Below are 26,883 nucleotides of genomic sequence, written 5' to 3' on the forward strand. Positions count from 1 at the left end.
GTACTTTCGTAACATCTGAGCTGATGAAAGGTAGTTAAGGGTGTTACAGAAAATCATCTTAATTTTAATTTCCAGAATTTTTTGACTCTGAAATAACAAAAATGTAGAGATTGAAATTAGTAACTATCTACTGCTATTTACTTGGCTAACAGCTGCCTATGTTATAGTACTAGTTATAAGAAGAAAAATAAATGTTGCATTCTAAAATGTAACAATTTTTTTACATTCAAAAAGAAATACTGACTTTTCTCACTGTAGACATTTATAAAAATGTTTCTTTATGACCCCAGGGGGGTCTTTATGCTTAAATTTAAGTTTTAAGACCTTTTAAAGGATGTTCTTATAGAGTCATTTCATCTTTTCCTTCCAAGAGATTCTTTCTTTCTGTGGAACTTGATCACATGAGAGAGAATCCTTGATGGCAAAAGAAAAAAAAATTTCCATGTATTTAAAGAAAAAACTGAACACTTGGGTTTTACTTGGTTACTTGATGACCTATCTGCTTTTATAACTATAGGAAGTATAGCTCATATTCTCAAAATCATTGTGAAGGATCAGTAGATACTGAGGAATTAGGAACTAATAACAAATAAATGCTCTTCCTTCAAAGTATTTTCTTATTGACCTGTTTGTTCTCCTTCCCTTAGGCATCTTGTTTAGTTATCTTCTGTGCTATTCACAGATCCTTATTTTTTTAGGGTTTTTTTTTTCTGCTGTTCTGCTTACACAATGACTTGAAAAGTTGTACTGCATACTATATTTGGTGCTTTTTTTTCCTTTTTTTTTTTTTTTTTATGTACTTCTTGGTATCCAAAATAGTGCAGCCTACTACAGAATATGTCATCCACACAGGTGCCTTAGGATACCTGGCACAGCTTTGTCTTGGCTTTCTTCAGCTTTTGTGTTCCCTGGCCAATGTACCAGCACAGAGAAAGGATTAATATATATAGGTATATATTTTGCAGAACTTGAATCACTAAAATCAGTGTCTGTGATTTTACAGAGCTACATAACCATGGGGTTACAATTGCTTGTCTTAATTTATTAGTCTTTCCCATTCATATTGTCATGTTTAATTCAACTACAGATTGTTTTATGAAGTCCAGTAATTCTTTTTTCTTTCACATTTTGTAACGTTCTTTAGACATCTACAGATTTCCAGTAGTTTTGATGGTTTTATACTACAATAACCCTTTTTGCCACCTTTAGGATTAGCCTCATCCTTCGGAGACCAGTGCTGTGTTCTTAGGGAAAATCTGTCAGTCATTATTTATTACCCACTTGTCATTGTGACTTATTCATTGCTTACATCACCATTCTCAAAAGTATTGCTTTACAGAAAAGGTGAAGGAAAGATCAATAAATGCTTTCAAAGCAAGATTTACCTTGAGACTTTGATCTTCTTTTTAATATGAAATCTGTACTATTAGTTATGAGATGGTTTTAATATTTTGACATTAAGTACCCTGTTTCTCAAAATGGAACTATGCTATTATATTAACTAACTTTTGTGGACCAGCATGACTTTGGCAGTTAAGTTGTATAATGTGTGATTTTCCAATTTTCAATACTTAATATGTTTTCCTGAATGCTTATCTTCTGAGCTGAAAATACCATTTCATTCCCTAAGACAAAGTATCATTTATATAGCAAACATTTGAAAAGAACTCTTTGGATTTTAGTGATAGTGTCATGTGTAACTGTACAAAGAGAAGGGGGCTCTTTTTGAAATCTTCATCAATTAGGAAAGGAAAAAAAAATTCTTCTCCCCATGCCTATTTGAATTGCTTTGATAGCTTGACAACCCATGATATATTTACAGAGCATCCAGTTCCATCTGATATGGTGACTATTGACACCTTTTGAAAGGTGGTTGCTCTAGGGAGCTATGTGAATAGATAGTATTAAATTTATTGTATTCATTGCAAAATCAGACAGCTGAGAATTTTAAAATGGCAAATGCAGTAGTTTCATGTTTTCCTTTTGTATTGCATTCTCCTTGAAAAATGGTGGAATAACAGGCTGCATCACAAAATTCACTTGAAGGAAGCCAAACAAAAAGTTACATGGGTATGTAATGTTTCCTAACTTTTTATTTGTTGATTTTGAAATGTTATTTTTTTGCCACTGTTTTTGAAGGGAAGATTAAAACATCTAACCTGTGCACACACACACACACTTTGGACGAGGCACAGGACAAAGCTGGGAATCTGGAGTTTCCTTTGCAATAGAGACTTCTGCAACATGAAACGAGGGGCTTATGGGCTAGATTTTTGTGGTTATGAGCTGGTTGGTGGTTTCATTGGGAAGTTTTGTTTGGTCAGCTTGTTTGTTCTTTTACATTATAGTAGCTGCCCCATAATTTGGTAGGTATTCATAGTGCTTTGCTATTATCAGCTGCTCCCAGTATGGTAATATCAGTGTCATTCCAGCCTCAGAATATTCATGTTCTTAGTAATTATTTTGCCAGGTTGTCAGAATTTTGGCTGCTGCAGTATTCATAAGAATTACAACCTAAAGAGAGAATTTTCCATGTTATATAATATGTACATAGTGCATTGTAGACCAGGACCTATTCTGTCTGCGGCTATAACTGCAATAGAAATGAAAAAATAATGGCCTTAAGTAATTTCAGAGATGTGTGTAGCCTTTTCTACTGTTAAACTGTGCATTAGGCAGTGTTGTAGATTATATCATGTATGGTATGTTTGCAGACTATTATAGTAGCCTGCTCTATTATTTGTCTTTTTGTTAACCTACTTCAAACTCAAGGTTGAAGCCAAATTTGAAAAAATATAAAAAATCCTCCAGGTATTAGACTTTATATATTTTGATCAAAGCAATGTATCATGTTAAAAAATAATAATCCTTAAATCTATAAGAAATTCAGATGCAGGAGGATCCTTACTTCCATGCTTGTGTTCAGTCAGTGGTCTGCCATGTGGGTTTGTAGCAAGTGCTGTTCATTTCTGGGAAGTTTCTATCTCCTGGGAAGCCGACCATAATTTTTTTCCCTGTGCCATTTAGCAGTCTGAGCACGTGTTTTTTTCTCCCCCTTCTTCCTATTCTCTCATTCAGCTAACTTGCAGTTTTCTGATAAAGTGGCGGTAGGGTTTCCAGTTTTTATACATATGTGTAGCGAAATGAGGCAATCAGGTGGGGCTAATTACAAGGTGGGAGGTGTGAGCTTGTGCTAAGCCCACCTGTGCCCAATTAAGGCTTACCCCAGCTGTGCATGAGCAGGATTGGGTGACCAATAAAAGGGGAGGTTCCAAGTGTATGCCCAGCTCACTCTGGAGCAGCCAGAGGAGGAGGTTACCTGGGTCTGGAGCAGCAGCACAGAACAAGGCCGGCCGAGTCTAAAGGTGGCAAGATCGGAACACTGTTTGTGCCCCTTGGAGAGAACACCTGCTTGACTTCGAAGTGCCATGCCCCAAGAAAGGTTTGTCTGCTACACATATTTTAGGCCTTTGGTTGCATTTTTTTTGAGAAGTATATTTAGAAACTTCCATTGAAGAACTGAGGCCTTCCTGGATAGAAATATTTCTCAAAGCTGATCATTAGGTGTTAAGTTTGGTTCCTTTTGAGTGGGAAGAATTAGCATTTACAGTCTCCCTTTTGAACCTCACAAATTCCATATGGCTTTAGTTTTCTTCCCAAGCCTCATTTTTTTTCTTCCTGGTTCACAAAATGCTTTGTCCATACTTAATTAGAATAAAAGCCTTTGCTTCCTTAATTGTGCAATCCTCTCTTTATTAGCTCTAATTCTTAAAATTCTTGTTCCAGCTAAAGTGTAGACTCCTACTTCTCTTTGATCATTTGTTGGTGTGTTGCAGTATCACAGAAAGTTAGGGGTTGGAAGAGACCTTGAAAGCTCATCCAGTCTCTGAGCATGCAGTAGTTGGCATGTTTGCAGAACATTCCATTTAAAATATATGAAACACATTCAACCTAATTTGTTAATTGTACCCTGATGATGTATTCCTGATGAGACCATGCTTGCAAGTCTCATGTCACTTTAGTACTTCATATGAAAATAGGTTTGGGATCCTTGATGTCTTCCTTCCAAGCATACAGTCACAGGGTGATAATATAATATGTAGTGTGCACAGGTGACACTGTTACAAAACATTGAGACCATGAAAAATTTTAAGTTTAAAAACCAACACTTCTCAATAAAACAGTAGTAATTCATGTTGAGAGTCTGATATAAATATTTCCTTTCTGTTAAATGAGACAAAATGAATTTGTGGGAAGGCCACGCTTACTTTCTTTTTTGTAATGGCTAAGAAAGCCCATCAGCAGGCAGCCCATTGTGCCAATGTCTGCTCTGACAACTGGAAGGGAACTGAAACCTTAATTAATTAATGTGAATGACCCTGAACTTCCACCATCTATAAATGTTTCTAATGTCTTTGTCCCTATCTGGCTGTTTTTTTATTTTTTTTTTAAGTGTCTTTTTGTGTCACACAGTGAGTTTGTGTTGGATGAGACTCAGAGACTGTTCCTTGGCTGTTTGATTCTTTGGTGAACAAAATACTTCTGTTCTTAATAAAAAGCTGTTTTCCTTTTCCTCTTATCTTGTTACTACAGTCCACAATCACAATCACTTGTGCCAAGGATCGTGATAAGTACATATTTACAATTTTAGATGTCACAGTCCTTTGAAACTTCAATTTCTTCATAGAAAAAAATTAACATTTGTACCACCTTGATTAGAGAGATGTATGACTGAGAACCCACAGTATAAAATTAATACATGTAACTTTCAGCAGTAAAGCATTCAGTGGATACTTCTTGGTTTGGGCAACAATTTCTGACTCAGGCAGTATTGCCTTCTAAATTGAAATAGTCAGATTGTTCCTAATCTTGGAGAAAACCAGAACAAGCTGCCTGCAGTTGAGGAGTGAGTGAGGAGGGATGATAAAAGAGGACTTATATTTTTCCCTGTGATGCATTTACCAGCTGGCTGTGCCAGAAAACTTAAAAGCTCAGTTTGCTCTTATACACATTTTTTAAGATATGGAGCCTGGATGGTACAAGGAAAATGCTGTTGGTTTTAAGCAGAGAAGGCACCAAAGGGATCTTTGATGCTGTACAGAGGTGATTTTCTCTTGCTATCAGTTTCATATTAAAGCAGCATGTAAAGTAATACTTCAGCAAAATATTGTTTGGATTGTACTCAGCTAATGTTTTTATTTTGTTAAATCTTAAGAAAAAGGGAGAAAAGAGATAAACAGAGAAGCAGTGATCAAGTGTATAGCTTATCTTAAAATATTTTTGCATTTTCTTTGGTTTTTTTAATGTTTACTCATGGCTAGGATAGATTACGGGAATGATAAAACTGAGGGAAATGCTGGAGGGTTTTTTTTTTTGTTGTTGTTTTTACTATCTTAAAAAGCATATATTGAAGGGGATTGGGAAGAAGAGAAGAGGTGCACCTCCTTCTTTCCTCCCTTCTTGCTCAGCAGCTTGACCCTACGTCACCTTTTCTTTGCCTTTTGAATAGGTTCAGGATCAATTCAGTTGACAGTCTGTTCTCTGGCAGGGCTTCTCTTTTTTCTTTGCAACATTTCTGGCCTGTACCTCTTAATGATACTATTATTTTACATGCTTTTATATGTTTTTAATGTCAAATTCCTATTCCTCTCCTTACTTTGTTTCTCTATTGCTAAACATTTGCCTACATTTAATCTTGGTATCATGCCAACAAGCTGTATTTTTTCTTATTCTATAAAACATTGTCAACCTGCCAACCTGTCTCTCCCATTCACCATGCCTTCATTTTCGTGTAAACTTTTTGTGACTCTTATGATGACTAAACATCACTTTCACACAATTGGAAGAAATAGAAATTAATTTTCTTCTCCCTGATGTTTAGATGTATTTTCTTTCCGATTTTAAGGGGGCATAGAGGCTGCCACTCTAAACCAAAAGAGGGTAGGTTTACACTAGTTATAGGGAATAAATGTTTTACAATGAGGGCGATGAAACACTGTGACAGGTTGCCCAGAGTGGCGGTCCAAGCCCCACATCCCTGGAAACATTCAAGGTGAAGTTGCATGGGACTCTGAGCTACCTGATCTAGCTGAAAGTGTCTCTGCTCATTGCAGGGTGGTTGGACTAGGTGACCTTTAAAAGTCCCTTCCAACCCAACACATTCTATGATTTTTTACCCTGTCACCATTAAATAAAAAGATTAAGAGTAGACAAGGCTCCATCATACAGAGATTTAAACAAGAAAAAAAATCCCACCATTCAGTCATAGTACATAGTGGTTGTCTACATTGCAGTTTTTGTACTTTTCACTTGAAGTAGAATTGAGACCAACTTTCAAAATCTCAGCAGAAGTTTCAAAGTATTTCTTAGCTGTCATTGTTCCAGGTGTTACACTTAATGTAAGTCAAGTTGGAGCATTTGCTTTCAAATAGATTTTCTGGTTATACTTAGAAGTGAACATGACTGAAAAGTAGTAGGACCATCATTTTTAATTTTACTTAGTTTGCTGAGCTCCTACTGCATTTTGTTAAAGTATATTTTTATATTTTATTTTCTAAAGTGCATATAGTTTTGACAATATTAACCTCTATGTCTAACTATGTCTACTTTTATGCTTGATAGTTATCTTTTGGGGTTTGTTTCCTTTATGTATTGGGAATAATAGTAGTATCTGCTATCTTAGAATTTTCTTAAGCATCTATTTAATTTTTCTAAGAAATGCTTGCAAAAAATCTTTAGGCAGAATAGCTAGAAGAATACACGGATAAGAATCCTCTTTTAATGGAAAATGGAATTCTTTTATTAATGTTTCATCTGCAGAGCTTTGATTTTTAGTGAAACGGACCATGATAGTGAATGTGAAATCAGCTCAAGTTTTTTATTTTTGAAACATTTTCAAAGCATCTTGTCAAGTTGGGTTCTGCTTGGCTGGGGAGGCAAGGTTGCTTGTCGTAGTGCTCCTGTAAACAGTTACGTTATGTCTTGCTAAGCTTCTCTTCTTCTGCCAGTGAAAATATGGAAATTTTCAGCTTGAAAATGGTGAATAGGTTTGCCTATGTTGGAGTGTGGCTGCTTTCAGATTTGTCTCTGGATTAGCATAATATAGCCTTGTATTTCTAGAGTTAAGTACTAGAAAATATCAAGGCTTCTTAAAATAAGAACTCTCTTTTCCTGTGTAACTTTTAATGATCCCAGTGTTGCTAAATCAAGGTTGATAAACTGACTGACAAATGAAGGCTAAGAATAAAAAAATGCAGCTGTGAATTAACATATTTTGAAAGAATAATGACAAATTACTAATACAGTCAGATAAACTAAGCATTGTGCCATTGGTACTGTGGTTTATGGTAGTATTCTGCAGGGAAGGAGAGGAGAGTGACTGTGTTGTTTACATTCTGCTTTTTATTTTTATTTAACAGAGAACAGTAGACATTAGCTCTAATGATGAAGTAATCTGCTTTGTAACAATAAATAATTAGCATAGCACTGATTTCACAAATTCTTTTCAAGTGTTTACATACCACAGCTTACTCAGTTTAATTGGTGTTTACCAGTAATCAACACAGTCTTCCATTAGAGACAGATCTGGTACTCAATGAAATTGATGATGTCTTCCAAAACTCATCCCATAATTCCCATGCAGAAAGGATAGCACGTGATTGTTTAGCACATTTGAAGCCTTCTATTTTTTTTTTTATATATATTATGGTAATACTATTTTCAACAAAGTGTCCGATATACAAGTAACTTGAGCACTATTCCTGCTGTTTTATTGTATTGTAATATAAACATAAATGCAGTGTTAAAAGCTATAGCAATGGTGTCAGACTCCTTAAGGACTTGAGAAAACTGTCATAAACTTCTAAAATAACTGATAATCATTTGTGGGTCAAAAAGAGCAACACGCTGTATTGCTTAGCTTTCTGCTTTCTTTTTCTCAAGGTTTATCTGAGATTTAATTTTATGTGAAGTACACAAAACACTGTCAGTGAAACATTATCACTTTGTAAAAGCTGTTTAGAATATGGTCTGGCACAAAATGTGCAGAAAATTAAAAAAGAATACTCCCAACTTTTTGCATAGAGCTGAGTTGTAGATGTTATTTGAAATTCATGAAACTAGTATATGTGAATGTGACTTCATCTTAATATCTGCAAAATAAGCTTAGAGATACAAAATCATATTTTAAAATTTAAAATTATATACATAAACATATATTAAAAATGAAATAGAAAAAAGGTATACATAGACTTTCATATATGTGGTTTTGTTTGTGGATTTGTGTATGTATGTGTGTGCATATATATGTAGTTCTCTACAATTCTGAGGGCTTCTTTTACCATATTAATTTCACAAGATTTCCAATTAGATCTATATTTTGGGTTTTCTTCTGAGACTAGATGGAATGCCCTTCCATTACCCTACTAAAAGAATAATCCACTTTAACACAATATTCTTCCCTAAAAGGATGGTCTTTTCTAGACAATATGATATTATTTTTCACAGAATGGTATTAACGTTCATGATGTCCTAGTTTTATCTTGATTCAAAAGATGTTTTGGTGCTAAAAAGATGAAGGAGTGTCTTTTGTACATTGCTGCGAAAAATACCTCAAAATCAAGAAAACTGGAAAATTTCCCAAACCCAAGACTATCTTCATGTTCTTTGTTGAAGAGAAGCTATTAGTAAAAACTGGCGTACAAAATTTGGAGGGAATAAAAATGCTTGCCACATTTATGAAGTTTAGAGGAAAAAAAGAAAGTAGCCCAAATGAAGCAAACTTGAAATAAAATAATCCTTTAAATTGGAATGTAGAAACTCCCTGGTATACAAAGTTATCTTTCAGAAAGATGTACTGAAGAAAATGTACATATTTAGTGTTTCTAGTGATGTGATTCCTTGGCATTTAAAAAGAGAAACTTAGTGTATTCAAACTGCATCAATAACAGAATTAGGTAGCTGCTAATGTTTGATCAGAATGCTATAGCTTTTCAGCTTATTAAAGATCATAAGAGATCAAATTAAGTTATGTTGCAATTTTGAATGTTGGGAGGGAGAGTGAAATAATACACAGGTTTTTCCAGCTAGTTGTGCAGAGTCCTGCCGTGCATGATATAGAAAGCTGGTAAGAAAGGGGCTGGTGGGACTCTGGTCAGACCTGTGTGCTGTGCCCCTGGGTACGTTGTCATTCAGCTGGCACAGCAGTTGAACAAGAGGTTCATGCTGCACCCTTAAGCTGTTATACTTGGCCCTTAGGACTTGAAATAGAAGAAGAACCTTAGAAACAAAGAGAACTTGTGTTTTTCTTAAGTCGGCTTGGGACACAAGAAGGCCCTATTCCATATGTGATGTATTGTGTGTTGGAGAGCAATACTTTCACAGCTTTTTTTAAAGGTTAATCAATTAATTACATTGTACCCAATAATTTTTTACTAAATAGTTTTATCTTTTTTCCAGAGTTGCAGTTAGTTAAAACTTTTAATGAGTAACTAGTGCATATTCTTATGTTCAGATAGATCTCAACTTTTCCCTGGCTTGGTGGTTTTATACTACTAACACTGTTTTTCTTCCTCTTGTGTAAGCATATAAAACAAAAAGGGTTTCCTGCAGGCTTTATTGCACTTATTTACAGCTCATATCTTGCATAATAATAAAAAAAAAAAAAAAATCAGTGTTTTAAGGTAAAATATTGTTGTGGTAAATGAAAGATAAGCTTAAACAGCTTTTGGTTTTTGTCATTTTAGATCATTACGTATTGACTGTGTGTTTAGAGCTTTTCTTTATAGACACATTTCATATTACTGTATTCCAAAGCTGAAATGAAGTTATTATTAATTTTCCATCTCTGAGAGGAAATTGTGTATTTTAGCATTACTACCGTATTTCTTCTTATTTCAAGGTGCAAAGTTACAGCTTAGCAATTGCATCTGGTCAGCCTTTTTTCTTTTCATTTTTTTTGTTTGTTTGTTTTTACTCAGAAAAGCTTCAGTGTGAAATGTAGACAGCACCTGATGCAACTCTATTTAGAAGTGCCTGCATAATACAGAATCCTAATATGGCTTCCTGATAGAGTCACATTAGCACCTTCTTTTCTTGGGCCATCACTTTTGTGCTCATGGCAAGGTTTTAATTTTTGCAGCTGGAAAATGAGTTGTTAATGATTAGACAGAAGGGGATGATAATTTTGAATTGCACATCAGAATTTTGCTTTTACAAAGGTTCCAATTATTTTTTTATATGTCTGAGACTTACCAGAGATTTAATTTTTCATTCTAAGTTGAGTGGAATGCAATGGTTGTACTTCTACCATAGTTATAGAATGATCTTACTGCAATCTGATACTGTTCTGTTTGGTATTTCATTGCTTCCTTTGGCAGACAACCCCCATATAGCTTAACATTTATCTCCTTTGAATTGAATTAGGTTTTTTGATAGGTTTAGGCAAAAATGTAGATGAGCTGTTCTGAGGCATTACATATCCTTTAGTGGTAAGTGAACACCATCAATGATTTATAAACTCTTTTTTCAGTGCTGCTGCTGGAGTCTTACATCCTGACACTCTGACCCTTTTGCACGTGATCTGTGTGACAGGGAATGGCAGTGGTCCCCATTCCAAAGCTTCAACAGAAAAACTGAGGATGAATTGAATTGTTCTGCAGTCCAGTCCGTTTGTACTTCTTAAATTACATTTGCACTCTTCTAGTAAAATGATTGCATTCTTCTGTGTGAGCTGTATCTTGTATGCAGGCCTAAATAAGTGCTTCTCTGTTGTTTAGGATTTTTCAGACTTCTTGGTCTACCTCTGTTTTATTAGAAAAAATTGTTTCTATCAACAGATTGCTTTGATCTAGAACATCCAGGCAGGGTTGTATTCCCAGAATACTTGTTAGTTACAATGATACACAAGTGATTTAGAAATTAAAAGCTAATGTTCTGGAAAGGAAATGAGGATCTGTCAGTGGGAAATAACCCAATGTCTTGTAATTAAAATGAGTGGCTTATTTTATGGATTGCATAATCTCTATTATAGGAGGAGACAGGGCTTGGAATAAGTAAACTGCTGCCATGTTACAGAAACATTACCAACTGTGAAATACTACCTATTCTATGTTTTGGGAAAGAAAAAGGTGAAATTAATGCAGAGTTAATTCTGTGCTCTCTTTGAACACAGCAGAATGAGTAACTTAAAGTAAAATGGTAACTTAAAGTAAAATTCTTGCAGGCATTAACAGTTCAAATAAATTGTCCATAAGCACTTCTAAGAAAATGTTGGAAACTGAATTGAAAGCGTAATCACTGCTAAACCAAATAGCAAGTTTGTTACCATCCTTAATACTGTTTTGTGAAAGTGCTAAAAGGAAGAAGCCTTCTTGTAAACTGGATACTGAATTTATTAATTTATCTGCTATTATTGCTCTTTTTTTTACTGACACTGTTCTTGGCTGTTTGTCTTCATCATTGATGGAATAAGTTTGTTCCAAAGACTGAATGATGTTAATTTGAAGAGCTTTGCAAAAAATGAGTATTATTACTATGGCCAAATAGTAGTTGATGCTGTCTGCTAGTGGAGGGTACCAGTAAAAGATAGAGAGAAAGCAATTTTAACTTTGAAAGTAACTAGAGTTCAGTGGCAGTATGACAGTGCATGTGTATCTGTGTTAGTGTGTATAGACACATATTAAAGAGATTTCATAAATATGAAGTGTAGTTTTGAAAGCTGTTCACAGCTGTAGTGCATGGAAGAATATCTAAGTGTAAACATTCCTACCTGTCATACTTACTAGTGATAAAAAATCTGAACTTCATCTGAAATTCCTATATGATTTAAAATGTCTTAAAATAAGTAGGCAACTACTTTACTTTTATGTTGCAATAAGGCATATAAAAGTTAATTTTAGAAAAACAACATCTTTTTCTTTTTTAATTTATTTGTTCTCAGGAAGGTATATTCTTTACAAGGAAAGATAAGGGAGGAAAAGAAGATTGGCTGATAATAGGTAAAATTCCGTATTTCCATGGAAGACATGTTTTTCTTCCATGGTTCTGAGTCTTGCCCTATTGCATGTGGTAAGGGGACAACAAATGGAAAACTTGGAATCCTGTCCTGTCATGCCTAAGAGTTTACTTGGGCAGAAAAAACTGTTTGCTCGCAGAAATGGTAACGTGAATGAAGCTACTTCTGTGCCTCAGTATTTTCCAGCGTGTGTTCTGAAATATTAAATAATATTGCTTTGACAACAGTCAGACAGAAATAAATTATGTTAGACAATTCTTGTATGATATTTTCCTAGAATATCTGCTCTTAGCACAATTCTATTAATTGCTTGAATTATCCAAACCTCAAGTCCTACATACCTCAGGTAACTAGAGCAAGCTGTAGAGTCTGTTCTGAGTATGTTCTGTAGGTCCTGTACTAGATCTGTGTCTTGCTGGTCTTCACTGGGGAGGGGCAGATTGCCATTAGTGTCTAGAAGCTGTTCCACATGGTGACTGAAAGCTAATGCAGAGCAAGTTTGTATACTCAAGAACTTGGTTTATAGCTTTTGGCTATCTTACAGTTTGTTAAAGATCCTATTTAAAAATAGAAATGGAAGGGTCAAATTCTGTGTTGTCTGAAGCCAGAGAGTATGATGCAAGGGAACTCAGTTGCATTATCTAGATAATGAATATTCTCTTGACTGGAAATATACAAACCTACCTTCCTCTGACCTCTTTTTCTTTATTTAGTAAGTGATTTATTTTCACCAAGACAGTGATCTAAACATAATAATGTAGGCCAGTATCTGCCTTTATAAGAGAAAGAAATGCTTTCTTTTTTTTTTTTTTTTTTCCATTATAAGCCCCACACATAATGGTAATGTTGGTATGTTAAAAAAAAATAGGTTTCAAACTAAATTAATTCTAGATAAATGTGTAAGGATTTTTTATAGCTTTCCTGTGTCTTTCATGTTATAACTGTTGAGGTAATTGCTCTTGATTGCAAAATAGTTACTGTCACCAATGCATATAATATGCAGACTAGCATGGCAAGAGAAACATTTATGATTATTTGACTGTTTTGTAGTTGTTCATTGGCATATTGTCATTACCATGTAATGTATTTATTCAATCTGGAGCTGACTGTTCATGCTAAATTTGGTTATCAAATAAAGTAATCAGTCTTTGTTGAGGTAATTTTGGTAAATAAGATTTCTGGAAAGAAGTGTCTGCAGGCAGGTTTGCTCTCTAATTGTTTGAACATTTAAGAGTTAGAAGTCCCAGAGGTGAAGCAGACATTTATGTGAAACAAATCTCTGCACAAAATGCAATTAAAAAAAAAATTATATTTTTGTTCAGCTGCAGACCATTGTCTCCCTGTCAGAGGCTTTGGAACTGCTTTGGCAGCATGAAAGCCTCTTGTACACACTGTTGACTTGTAAGGAAGCAAAAAAATCTGTAGAAAAGCCCTTAGGTAATCTTTGCAACAGTGGATAACTCTTTTGATTTTTATTTTAGATTTGATTCTGTGTTTTTTTATTCATATATCTAATTAGATTCATTTTACTAAATGCATTGCTTTTTGCATTACTTTTGTATTGGAAAAAACCAAATACACCAATCTATGTTAAATTAGAAAAAAATCCTTATGAAATCATATGATGCCTAAAAAAAATCTCAGCTTCCTTGTATTCTATGAAAATAGCTAGTATATAACATTTAAAAAAAAGTATTAATTAACAAGTCATTTAGAATTCTTAAGACAATTGTTCACTTTGTAAAAGCAACTAAATGAAGAATCAGTGTATCAGGAAAACCTGCATTTATGGTGTGATGTATAGCTATAGTGGAAGAGGTTTTTTTTCTTGTTTTGTGCTTCTGCTATTTAGAATTTAATTCTTCCCTTGGAACCGCAGTCTTCCAACATATTTCTGTCTGATATTTGTTTTTGAGAATGGGATTGGTCTCTTTTGCTCTTGTTTTTCATTTGCAGTGGTTTGTGCCTCTGCTCACATGCATATAAACCTACCCCGGCACCCTCTCCCTGCATCTTTGGTTCTTCCAGGATGCAAGAGGACCATGTACCATGGACTAACTCAATGTGGTTATCATCAGATTGCCATCAAATACTGAAAGCTGTGGCTGAGAGCTGATGAACATCTCCACATTCAACCAACAGATTATGTGGATGCATGCAGTATTTCAATAGTTGTATATGTCACTCCTGAAGTTAGGCTATCAGTTGTGCTGAGAGGTGGTGGGGTGGCTGTCTTGTGCCCTGTGGGGGTGTTCATAAAAATGCAATGTAATGAGCTTTCAAGGTGGATTACATAGTATTATTTCCTTGTATAGATATATTCAAAAGTAATTTACCTGTAAAGTGAGTTAATCCAAACTCGCTGAAGACTTCTGAAGTAGTTAATGAAAGTGTTCACACACTTAATGTGAATTCACATTAAATTAATTTTCAGCCCTGCTTTTGGTACAGTTTCATTCTAAGGAATGAGGGCACGAGCCATGAATGCTTTGAGGTGACTGTGTGGAAGACAGAAGAGTCATAGATGATGTGTAAGTGATCTGAATGCTATGATCATAGCTAGAGCAGAGCCTTACCAAACCAAGGTTTTTCAGTTTTGAGCAAAGTTACAATATCCCTATATCTCAGGGATATTTCCATACTGTCTTCGATTACTTGCAGCTGCTTCTGGCAGAAATATCAAAGCTCAGAAAAAAAAACCAACACACACTGTTTGAAATCAGTATAATCAGTGATCTTAGAATGCTTTACAAATTATAAGACAAAACTCATGTTTAAGATTTTTTCACTCAAATAACTGCAGAAGCCTGAAAGTCCTGTATTTTCAGTGACACACCTGATATGTCATATTTTAATTTGAAGTTTTGCAAATGATCATTATTGAGACAGAAATGACCTTAAGCTTTAATTTAAGCATGTTTAACCATTTTCTGTTACTTATGCAAGCTTCAAGGAGGATGTTAATTGGAAAGATGTTTTCATTTAGAGATAATTTATTTTATATCTTGCTCATAAAATGAACTCTATTGTGGCAAAGCTGTGAAACAATTGTTAAAAATGAAACCTAATTTGATTCCTCTTCATCTGTATATACTTCAGTTTCTTACACGGATCTGTTCTAAACACTAAATTTTTGAGGATATTCAGCATTTTTCTGAATGGTAGTTCAAATTTTCTTGCACGACACGAACAGGCATATATAGGCACAGGTCTAGCATTTCCTTTTTCTTTATTATATTTTTGGCTCTTGTATGCAATATTTCATTTAAGGTAGACATTATTAAGGTGGTGAATAGTTCTGTGCAGTGATATGCTTAGCAGTAACCTTTACTCATAATGGGATATTGTCTGTATGTCTTATTTTGTTCAGCTTTCTCTGGCACTGATGAAGCCTAAGGCTGCTGTTTCTTTGAGTTGCTGATAATTTTTTATCTGATTAACTGACACATTTAGTTGAAATCAGACACAGCCCTTAGGCTGGGCATGGATTTAATTTAAAAAGTATCAAAGGTTTGCACTGTGTGCTGTTTAATCATCATGTTTATCAGCCAAAGAAAAATTACCGGAAGGACCATAGGGAGAGGGTTATCTTAAGGAGCATTAACTTGGGAAATTGATAATAACTCTGAGGTAATTTACAGCTAACTTTTACATTCATCAATATAACATTTCCCACTAATAATTACATTGCATGTAATATACTAATTAAATTGAAAACATTAGCACTGATGTTCTTTTTGCTGAACTCTGAGAGGGTCAGGTAAAGACATTAAAATGTGAAATTAAAGAAAACCTCTGTACTAATACTACTTCAATGACTACATTACTTACTAGCAGAATACTTCTTCCAGCATTGTATGCCACAATGCATATGTAGACATTTTCTGAAATTACCATTGCTACACTTAATTGAATTGCAGTCACTCAAATAAAAGAAAAAGAAAAATTGAAATCATAGTGTGCTAACATAAATTGGTATCACATTGCTATTTCACTTCAGCTGTGAACCAGTAGGCTGGTGTTGTACATGGGTATTACAGAGCCATCTTAACAACACCAAAACAGTAAGTGTATTCATGGCACTGATGTTTTGGAGCTTCACAAAACTGTTTCATTTTTTATATTTTTTCTGATAGAAAATACAGCTAAATAAATCTTTGTTATGCTGAGAGCAGTGATTTTGAATTCTGTTATTCATTAAACTGTTTAAATATCTATATAAATTTTAAACTACTAAGCTTTAAACATAAATTGTACGTTTTAGTACAACTACAGTTGCAAAGATCCATCTGCTGTTCTACCACAATTGTTCATTAAGATTATTCTTCAGGAATGCTATGAAGAGAAATAAAGTTTAGCACAGGTCATGCAATAATGTAATATCGCAGGTGAAACATAGGTAATAATTCTTGTATACATGGAAAAGCCATATACTGATGCTTAAAAAAAAGGTGTTTTTTAGGTGCTTTTGAAAATTCTATCTTTAAACCTACCTTCTAAAATTCGTAATTTGGATCATTTTGAAGGGGAAAAGGAAGGTTGTATTGAAAATAAAGAGGTTAGCATTTATTTAAATATATATATATGTTTAGCATCTGTTTGCATATATACACTGCAGATTTCTGATGCAGTACTTTGTGACTGAGTGTGGTGTACTAAGTACTTTCTGTATTACCTAAATATTTCAGAGAAGCAATTTCATTTTGCCTTAGCCTATTGCACTAGCAATGTATTAGTAAAATTTTGCATAGTTTAAAGACTTAATTTTTACAGTACAAAAAAAAAGAAAAACAAAAAACCAAGAAAAAAAGACATTCTTCCACATTAATTCTCTTTCAACACTTTTTTTTTTTTGTTACTTTTTACATGATACAGCACCTAGCATCTGTCTTCCAAGTTTTTTCCCACTTTTGCTTCCTTGACTTTTGAATTCAGTGCAGATCCTTTAGGTTTAAACTGCAGATGTCAGCCTGCTCTACCCATGCTGAGAGTGCAGTTTTGTGAGCAGGTTTTTTATGATATCAAACCTGATTGGATTCCACATTAAAATGTGTAGTACTTGAGGCCTGGCACCATTGATTCTGGGATTGATTCTCTGCTAACCACAATCACCTCCAAAAGAAACTAAATCCTACCTATTTCCAGGATGCCAAATAACTCTTTCAATCCCAAAACCGGTGAATCCAGTGAAGGATACTACTTTTCATGTACTCTTTGGGTGCTTCAAGTGCTGAGCTGAATACACTGTGTGGCAAGGCTTTATATAAGCATCTCTGGTGGAATATTGGATGAGAACTTTCTTCAAGTGTTAAGAAAACATATGCTGAGTATAATTTCCTAAATATCAATATTTATACAGCCACTGTGGCTGAACACTTTTAATTTGTATATGACTTACTCGGACTATTTCTTTCAAAAATAAGTCCTTAATATTTCAAGTGAACCTGTTAGTACAATCCAATAATTAAAAAATTTATTGCATATAAGAATTGGTAGCAATACAGTTTTATGCTGGAAAAATTTGTAAACTGTTCAAAATTACACAAAGAATACAAATTCATAATAACTCCAAGTTGTATTAGATTTGTTTTCCTTCACAGCATAGTGATAAAGTAGATGCATACAGGTAAAATAACAGCTTAAATAGCCAGTGTTAAGAATCTGTGCTTAATCAGTGAGCTACAAGCTCTTCTGCTTTTAAAAGTTACTGCTTCTGCTAATACTCAATAAAAACTTAAAAATACTCTTAACACACATGTTTTTAAGTTAATACTTCTGATGTCATGTTCTTAAACAGAAGTAGTTTCCAAGTGTTGTTGCCTCTGTTTATTATACCTGAGACTGTAAGACCTCAGAGTTCAGTTAGGTGGTAGTGACTATCACTTGCCAAAGGGTAAAATTCAGAGCTCTAAGATAAGAAAGCCAGGGCCACTTCAGACATTATTTATGTTGCTACACTCTTTCCAGGGAAGAGAAGGCAGGGAAGACTCTCTCTTTAAAAATATTGTTTTGAAAATTTAGTTGGTTTTAATTATTTATTACTAACAGAACATTTTTTTTCTTTTAAAAACATCTATTGATCAAAAACTGTTCATCTTGTTCTTATAAGGACTTTAGAAAAATAATTTAAACCTTTCCTTTCTTACTTTCACATGACTAGGACATCAAATTGATTATTTTCTACTAGTTCTTTCTGAAATATCTCACTGTTAGAATCATTAATACATATTTACTGCTGATCTTGTGGATGGACCACTATAAGAAAAGTATTGCAACGTGAAAATTATGTGATTTGATTCCTTTAATTCCTACTATTCTTCCAGTAGATGGTAGCATTAATTACAGCTGTGATGGCAGCCTGAGAGTTGACATTTGTTTGGATCAGAAAATAGTGCTTATCTTTCCATCATAATAAAGTGAGGATTGTAAAAAATTTCAAAACTGTTCTGGATGTTATCACTGAAGGACTGTGCTTTGCAGGAATGTATGTTCTGTGTCCTGTAACTGTAAAAAAGAGAACTATCTCTATGTTCTAACTATAGGGATAAAATAATTTTTCTCTTGATGGAATTTGAAAAAAGTAAAGCTTGGATTAATTTTGCTCTGTTTAATACAATGTAACAGTAATGCATTCACCTGCTGTTAGTTTAATGGAAGCAGAGCAATTCTGGCCATCTCAGTAAGTGGAAAATCTGAAGAATTCGTTGTTTCTCCCTTTTCCCAGATTTTTTTTTTTCTATTGTGATTATTGGTTTTTGTGAAGTAATAAATACTTGCTGTTTGAACAGATTTCTAATGTAATGGCCACATTGGTGGCTTGCCACAGAAACTCCACATATATCCCACAGTTCTTGATATATTAGACATGGTATATTGTGTATTTTTGTGCTATCTTGCATGAAGTAGTAGTAATGAAAAGCATTTGAAGATTCACTTTCCATAGCAGTGGGAGGCTATTGGAGATATCTGTAGAAGGTCTTAGTGGGTTTGGTTTTATTATTGTTATTCCATGGATCATAGGCTAAATCTGATTTACTCTTGCCTGTAGTCCCTGGTCTGCTTTATGATCACATAAATGCAGATGCTTTTCTGCAGTGTTTTTCTGGTTTTGTCTTCCCTTGTTCCTTTCTCTAGTTAAATACTCCTTTCCCTGTAAAAGCATTCAGTTTTATTACTATATGTTTTCTTAGTCTCATAGTCTGGATGTGCTTCACAGCAGGTGTCCTAAGTTTGTTTTCAAAAGTGAGAAGCCTCAGCCAATCTGATTCTGTGATTCCATTACAAATAGATTACTGTGTGTTGAGCAGAAGGGGATACAGACTACTTTGCTTCTTCACACAGGAAGATGTGTGCTGGCTTGGAAACGTTGGACAGTTAATATGTAATGTGTTGATTAATAATATTGGTTCATGATGTCAGCTCTGTGCATGGAACCCTTCATAGTTGCCAGCTTTGATTAATTGTTCACATAAGCAGAAATACAGGTAATGTGTCTGGGCACGGCAGATGATGTCTGAATGTTGTGATGGAACATATTTTGAAGGAACAAATTATTTTATTCTTATTCTATTTATGTAAAAATACAAACAATACTTAGCTAGCATGTTTTCCAAGACTTCTATGTGACTTTATAATCTTTCCAAATAGAACCTTAAGTTCCAAATGTAACTTAAGTGTAATTGTAGCAGTAAAGGTGAATTACATAACAAAACTGCAGTATGGGGAAAACCTTTTAGATGTACTTGAATATCCAGAAAGGCTTCATGAATCATAATATCAAATTAACTTAAAGAACTTAAAGAGAGAGAGAGAACTTAAAGAACTACTTATGTAACTGTGTTAACTTTTTCAGAAATGCAGTTCTAGACTGATGAGTAAGTTGAAATGTCTGATTGATCTTTATTCTGAAAAGAGCTTTGAAATGCTGTCGCACAGAAATCTCAAAGAGAAGCAGAAGTAATACTGGATGGCTAATAGTAGTAGTGATAATACCAGCAGCGAATGATGAAGTGACAGATAAGCTAAAATTAATTTTTATCAGTACTGTTATTTCTGGATATGTGAGAAGCATCAACCTGAATCCTCTATGATTTGACATTAAGTTTTATATTGAATGATATCTCCATCAATGACATGTAGAAGTACATAAATAGAACAGTCATATAATTTTCAGATTGATATAGCTAGGAATTTGGATAAATACAGTGACTCTTAAATCAGAAATGTAGATGGGTATGAATAATTTAGGAATTTTGTTGGCCAAATATGAGATGTGAGTTATTATAACAAAGAATAAGGTAACAGACTGAAGAACAAGTGTCTCAGACTGACATAAGCCAGGAGTTTTTTTCTTACAATATAATTATGAATAAAATATTGTACTTTTAATTTTATCGGTAAGAAACTGAAAATTAATTTTACATTCAGTACCATGGCAGGCAAAAACCAATCTAATTTTGAAATGCGTATCTAGGTATACAGTTGCAAATTATCTGGTTAAATCTTGCTGTTAACTTCAGACCCTACCTGGAGTACTGTGTCTTTTTCTGGGCTCCACAACCTATGAAAGACGTGGAGCTGTCTGGAGGAGGGCCATGAAGGTGATCAGAGTGCTGGAGAACCTCTCCTGTGAGACAGGCTGAGGGACTTGGGGTTTTTCAATCTGGAGATGAGAAGGCTTTGAGAAGACCTTACAGCAGCCTTCCAGGACCTGAAGTGGCATTCAGGAAAGCTGGGGAGGGACATTCTACAAGGGCATGTAGTGACAGGACAAGGAGTAAGAGGGTACTTCAAACTGAAGGAGGGTAGATTTAGGTTAGAAATTCTTTACTCTGAAGGTGGTGAGACCGTAAAACGGGTTGCTCAGGGAGGTTGTGGATGCCCCCTGCATCAAGGCTGGGTTGGATGGGGCTTTTAGCAACCTGGTCTAGTGGGAGGTGTCTGTGCCAATGCAAGAAGAGGTGGAACGAGATGATCAAGTTCCATTCTAATCTGAACTATTCTAAAATCTTATGAATCACAGGTTTGCTGTCTTCACTGTCCAGAAGGTGGGTCATGCTGTGTAGTTATGGTTAGCCTTGGTTAAAAGTGGAAAACAACTTGTAACTGAAGTCTATCTGGAACAAATTTTAGAAAAAAAGAAAACTCGGCATGTTGATTGGGACCCAAACAACTGAAAAATTCAAGAGCACATGGCATTTTCAAATGTTACATTGTCAGTCTGTTTACAAGAAAAAATAAAGTGCTAGTGGCTTAGGTGGTTGCAATGAAACAGAAAATGTCTTGGAGGACCTTACAGCAAAATTTATGAAAGGGGAGGTTAAGTGATTTGCCTGACATTTTCTTGTTCTAGTCTTAAGCTGAAAACAGTAACCTCACACCCTCTTGTGCTCCATATTGTGACAAATGCCAGCAAGTTTAATTGATGATTCCAGTTTTATGTTGCTGATATTTATTTGTAGGTGGGATAGCTAACACCTTAGTTATGTTGAAGAGCTGGAAGTAGTTTTCAGGATGTCAGCAAAACTTTAAGATGTTGAATCTAGTAATTTTCAGTTACCTTTATTTATGCTGGAGAATGGTACTTGAATAGATTTCTGTGTTAGAGCAATAACTTCGTAGTAGGTCAGCTCAGCAGCTTTCTTCTGCGAAAGATCTGTGTTCCAGTCCATTCGGTTCCATGTAGTGGGCACAGGGAAAAGGTTTTAATCTTGCTTGATTCTGCTAGTAGATGTAATAAATTGCTATTGCTTAGGCCAGCATGTACAGCTCTCATTAGTATTCTGTGTCTTTTTTCAGGACAAAGAAGGAGTGGAGGGTGTATCTGTGGGAGCCATTCTTTCTGACTACCAAAGAGTTCGAGTTGAAGATGTGTAAGAAATTATTTATCTTTATTAATAAGCATATTATCAAAAGTGCTTTACTTATTTGTTCTCTAGCTCAAGTTCTGGAGCAGAGACAGTTGCTTTATTTATCATGTTCTATGATAGGCCATTAATTGAATTTATTAAAATAAGTGTCTGTTTTTATTGTTTTGGGTTTTTTTCTTGGGAGCATATGTTCATTAGTAAAAGTCCTGTAGAGACTGTACTGGATTTTTGGGTTGCTCTTCATGTCTCTCATGTTTTTGTTGTGAAAATAATAGAGTAGGTTCAGAACTTTTATCTCAATGGAAAGGTCACTTATTTCCAGTGAATTCAATGTGACTCTTTTTCAACAGAGCTTTAATATAGAGGAACATCCTGTGACTTGCTATCAGGAATTAAATGCAAGAAAACCCTTATGTGCATATCTTCCTCTACTTCCTTGAGATCTAAAATATGTTATCATTAATCAGGAGGTTTAATTTGTCATTTCTACTGTGCACGCTCTTAAAGTCTAGATAGATTATGATACTCTTAAGAGTCTTAATTAAAAGGATTGTATAATGGGAATTGTGTGTGTTATGTAGGCCAAGATTTGATTTAGGTCTGGAAAAAAATGTTCACTGTATATGTCTGATGAAATGCAAAGCCCCTTTATGTGAAAAATTATTTATAATTTAATGAGTTCATTAGTTATTCGTTGATGATAAAAGCAAATATCTAGACTACTTTATGAACTGTAAGAGTGCTATAGTTAATGTTGTGCCAAGTTGACTCACATCAGCAAGTTACATAGCATGAGTGTTTTCTTTTCACCCTACATAGTGAATTGCAGTCAGAAATAGCTCCCTGCTTTTTCTTTTCTCTTACATGTTAAACATTTTAATGACAGCCTGGACATGTTATTAGATATATTAAAAAAAGATTGCTATTGTGAGTTTCAGAACTTTTCAAAAGATTGACAGGTGATCACAGTATTTCATACCAACCTGATTAATTTCAGGGTTTCTCAGTGGTAAAAAAATTTACATTGATTGTAGATTTACCTCTTGCAATAAAGTTTCACATAAACCATCTCAGTGATTTGGATTCAGCTAATTTGTCAGCTAAAGTTAGGTACCTAAATGAACTATTTTTCGTTCCGAGTTGCTAAATATTTCTGTTAATTTCACAAATCAGTGCTCTGTAAAAATATAAGAAAGTAGTAACAAAACCAATTGGATTATATGGGTGCTAACTGTAGATTTACAGGTCAACATTAAAATTTAACTACAAAGTCTTGATGCTAATTCTACATAATCTATCTAGTAAATGGGAGAAATTCCATACGTGAGAGACAGCCTGTATATTAGGTAAACGATGATTGACAAATAAATGTAATTTTTGAGTGTTCTGAGCTAGTCCCATATTTAAATGTTTTAAAGTTTTTCATGAACTAGGTATTTCACATATTACCACCAACTGATGGTACTTGACAATTTGCAGAAGGTTTACCTATCAAATTAGTGATTCTCTAATTTGATAAACAATGAAATGCTGTGTATCAAATGCTTTTTAAATATGATATGTATCAAAACAAGTAATTAAATTTACATTTGCAAATTGGTGTTTTGTGTCACAAGCTGCATACATTTTCCTGAATGATTCTCTTCCTTGGGTGTTGATCCAAATCTCAGGTTTCCTGAGTTTAACAATTTCAGCATATTGTACTAATGACACATTGATTACAGATTGGTAACTCTTGCCATTGCTTTGTTCATAAAAAAGTGATTATTTGCATTTCCTAAGATACTGATTGGTTTGTGTCCCTAAAGGTTTAGGAATGCATTTTCTTGGGGTTTTACTTGTGTTCCTGGGCAAATCTGTTCATATCAGTGAGTTACCTCATACTTACATAGATGAACTGTAGTCAAAAGAAGCTTATTTAATTTTTTTATATATTAGGCTTGATGTATATACTGAAATCTAGGAACAGTAAAGTACTGTAATTAACATTGCAGAAGAAATAATATTTAAAGCTAGGAAATGAGAGAAATTAACTTTACATGATTCAAGCAATATGAAAGCATAGTGTTTGACTTTATTAATTTTGGTCTGTTTTTAAGATGCAGAAGGCTTAATCTTCAGCCTTTAGCTTACCTTTGGCGTCAGAACCAGGAAACATTGCTTAAAGAAATGATATCATCTAAAATTCAAGCCATAATCATAAAAGTGGCAGCTTTTGGTAAGTATTCAGATTCTGACCAATATTGTATACAGAAACTCCCCATGGACAAATCCATAACACAACAGTGAAAAAAAAATATGTATTTTAGGATAAGAAATGTTAATACGAAGAAAAATTTTAAAATTATATTGCTGAATAATGGTAATGATGTCTGAATATTTAACTTATTTGTAGCAATTTGTTCTTAGAAGAGACATGAAGAAGTTGGAACATAATTCCTCCTAGCATAGCCATTAAATTCCTTTTTAAATTTTTTCACCCTACTTTGGTTTTGATTTGCAGTAAAGATGCATGCATAGTAGATGATGCAGACTGGTGGCTAGACAGTATTATAGAATCATAGAATTTTCAAGGTTGAAAGGGACCTTAAAGGTGATCTGGTTCCAACCCCTGCTATGGTCAGGGACACCTCCCACTACATCAGGTTGCTCAGAGCCCTGTCCAGCTTAAAAAGTTCCAGGGATGGGGCTTTCACGACTTCTCTGGGCAAACCTGGTCCAGTGTCTCACCACCCTCATGGTGAAGAACTTCTTCCTAACATCCAGTCTAAATCTACCCTCCGCTAGTTTGAATCTAAACTTTAAGCCTTTATAAAGCAACCAAGAAAGTTTAATAGAAATAAAAAAAATTAACATCAAATGAGATGTAATTAGATGAGGCCAAAAATTTGGTGTAACTGTCTTTGAGTTGGTAAAGGGTATAACAAACAGAAATAGTTCCTCATTGCCTTCAGCAGAATGGTATTTACTATGTAGCTTTTAAGTATTTCAGAAATCAACATGTCTTTTCATGGTTAAACATGTAAAATGACATTTGTATAATGAAGCTAATCATTGTGAAGGATAGCCTGTTTGTCTATTGTTTGACTGTAAAGAAAGGATCAAATTAATATTGATATAGAAAGGCTTATTGAGTGATGTACTCTATAACCCTAAGAAGCAACCAGGAAAAAATTTAATGGTACAACATTCATTTCAATACTCTATGCAGTTTTTTTTTCATTTAAGAGTATCAAATGAGGTCTTAAGCATAAAATGTGACCAAATGACACATATATTTGGCTGGACTATAGATTTGCAGTCCACTGTACCAAAGATTGGCAGTGTAACACTGCCAGAGGTTGTGTGGTTAAAGATGTATGTTTGAAGAGTGGTGTTGTATAACCTTGCATTAGGAGTTTGACTGCTTTATCTGGGCAACGTTCACATCAAATTCCTAATCTCTGTCTTCTTCAAAGAATACTTTATAACAAAGTAAATTCGTCTGAAATATTAACCAAGAATTAAATTACGATCCCTTCAGACTGGATTAATTCCATGGGTTTTTAATTAATTATTTTTTTATTTATTTGTTCCACTTAAGCTGACAGTTTTCAGCTATTTTCCCATTATCACTGTTGTTCTCTAGGATCTGCTAGGGCTGCTGGTGGGAATGAATGATTAGAAATAGCATTTTCTCTCATTCACATATAAGTAACAAGCAATATAACTTCCTAGCATTTTCCTGAATATGGGAAGGCATTTACAAATACATTGGAGTGGACTGCTGTGTTTTCTACTGTAGAACACTTCTATTTTTAAATTGGAAAAAAAAAACCCCAGACTGTCTTTTTTAAAGGAACAGATTTAAGGCCACACAAAGTACATTTTTATATTTATTTTTCCATAAAATAGAATGCTTTCATTCCTTCTACTGACTTGAAAAAACAAAATTAAAGTCCACAAGAAATATGTAACATGCTTTTCCACATTAGAATAATTTTTTAAAGAAAATACATGATTTAAATAATAGATAAAACTATTCCACAAATAGATGTCACTGATGACCTGTCTTAGGCCTGAAGCAAGATATGGTTGTCTTTTGTATTCTACAGTCTTCAAAAAACCAAAATGCACTCGTCAGTGCACAAAGAGTGCTCTGTGTGCTGTTCATTGAAGGAGTGAATGCCATAAATATTTGTAGATAGTAATTAGATAGAGAACCACTCTGAGATTTTTTTCCTTTTTATTTTTTTGGCTACAGGTAAAAAAAAGATCTTATCAGAGTCAATTTCTCACCTGCCTCAGGCAGATGTAATTAGATGTAAGCAAATTTAATGGAGCTTGTGTGCTCTGGGGCCATTCTGTAATGCTTTAATAATTGCGTGCCTTATTAAAGTGGATTTAAGGTATGAAGGCTGTTTAACATATCAAGTGGCAAAGAAGATAAGATAGAGTTTAACTTTTTGCCTCAGATGAATAATCAAAGCTAAACAGCAATGAAAATATTTAAAATAGCTGTTTTAAGAGTCGAAAGGGTAATGCATTAGATGGTGCTTTGCACAGATGTTAATGCAAGAAGCAAATCTGTAACTTAGCTTGACACTCACCAGTGCTGGCATACTTGTACACCCTCCTTGTCCTGTTTTTTAGTATTGGCAAGGTAATAGCCTGTCGTTTCATGTAGAAAACACATAATTCTGCAATTAAATGAGCATTAGTTTAATACATTTTCCTAAATCCACCGTTACAAATTAATACCGTAAACTTTGCCAGTGGCATGAGTTTTGTATCCCATAGTAGTGTGCTTTTCCAGATGGGATACCAATTGCTCTCTCTTACATGTAAAAGAATTATTGTTAGCAAGCCTTCTTCACTTGCCTTCTGTTGATCTATAAGTAGATCAGCTTTCTTTCCTTTAGTGTGTATGTCAGAGGCTTTAATGATGAGGGGAAAACATTCTATCTAGTAGCAAACATGAGCTATTAAAAAAAAAAAAAAGAAAAAGAAAAAAAGCTGCTT

The 26,883-nt window shown here is 34.3% G+C and overlaps 1 protein-coding gene across 1 annotated transcript in view; it reads left to right on the forward strand.

The window, feature by feature from the left end:
* DPH6 (diphthamine biosynthesis 6) overlaps positions 1-26,883 on the forward strand; it is a 184,004-nt gene that overhangs the window by 18,227 nt on the left and 138,894 nt on the right. Inside the window, exons 4-5 of the mRNA XM_030452574.1 lie at positions 21,812-21,885; positions 23,982-24,100. Coding sequence (XP_030308434.1) covers positions 21,812-21,885; positions 23,982-24,100 — 193 coding nt within the window. The remainder of the gene's footprint in view (positions 1-21,811; positions 21,886-23,981; positions 24,101-26,883) is intronic.

Source organism: Calypte anna, chromosome 5A (assembly GCF_003957555.1).
Source record: "Calypte anna isolate BGI_N300 chromosome 5A, bCalAnn1_v1.p, whole genome shotgun sequence".
NCBI lineage: Eukaryota > Metazoa > Chordata > Aves > Apodiformes > Trochilidae > Calypte > Calypte anna.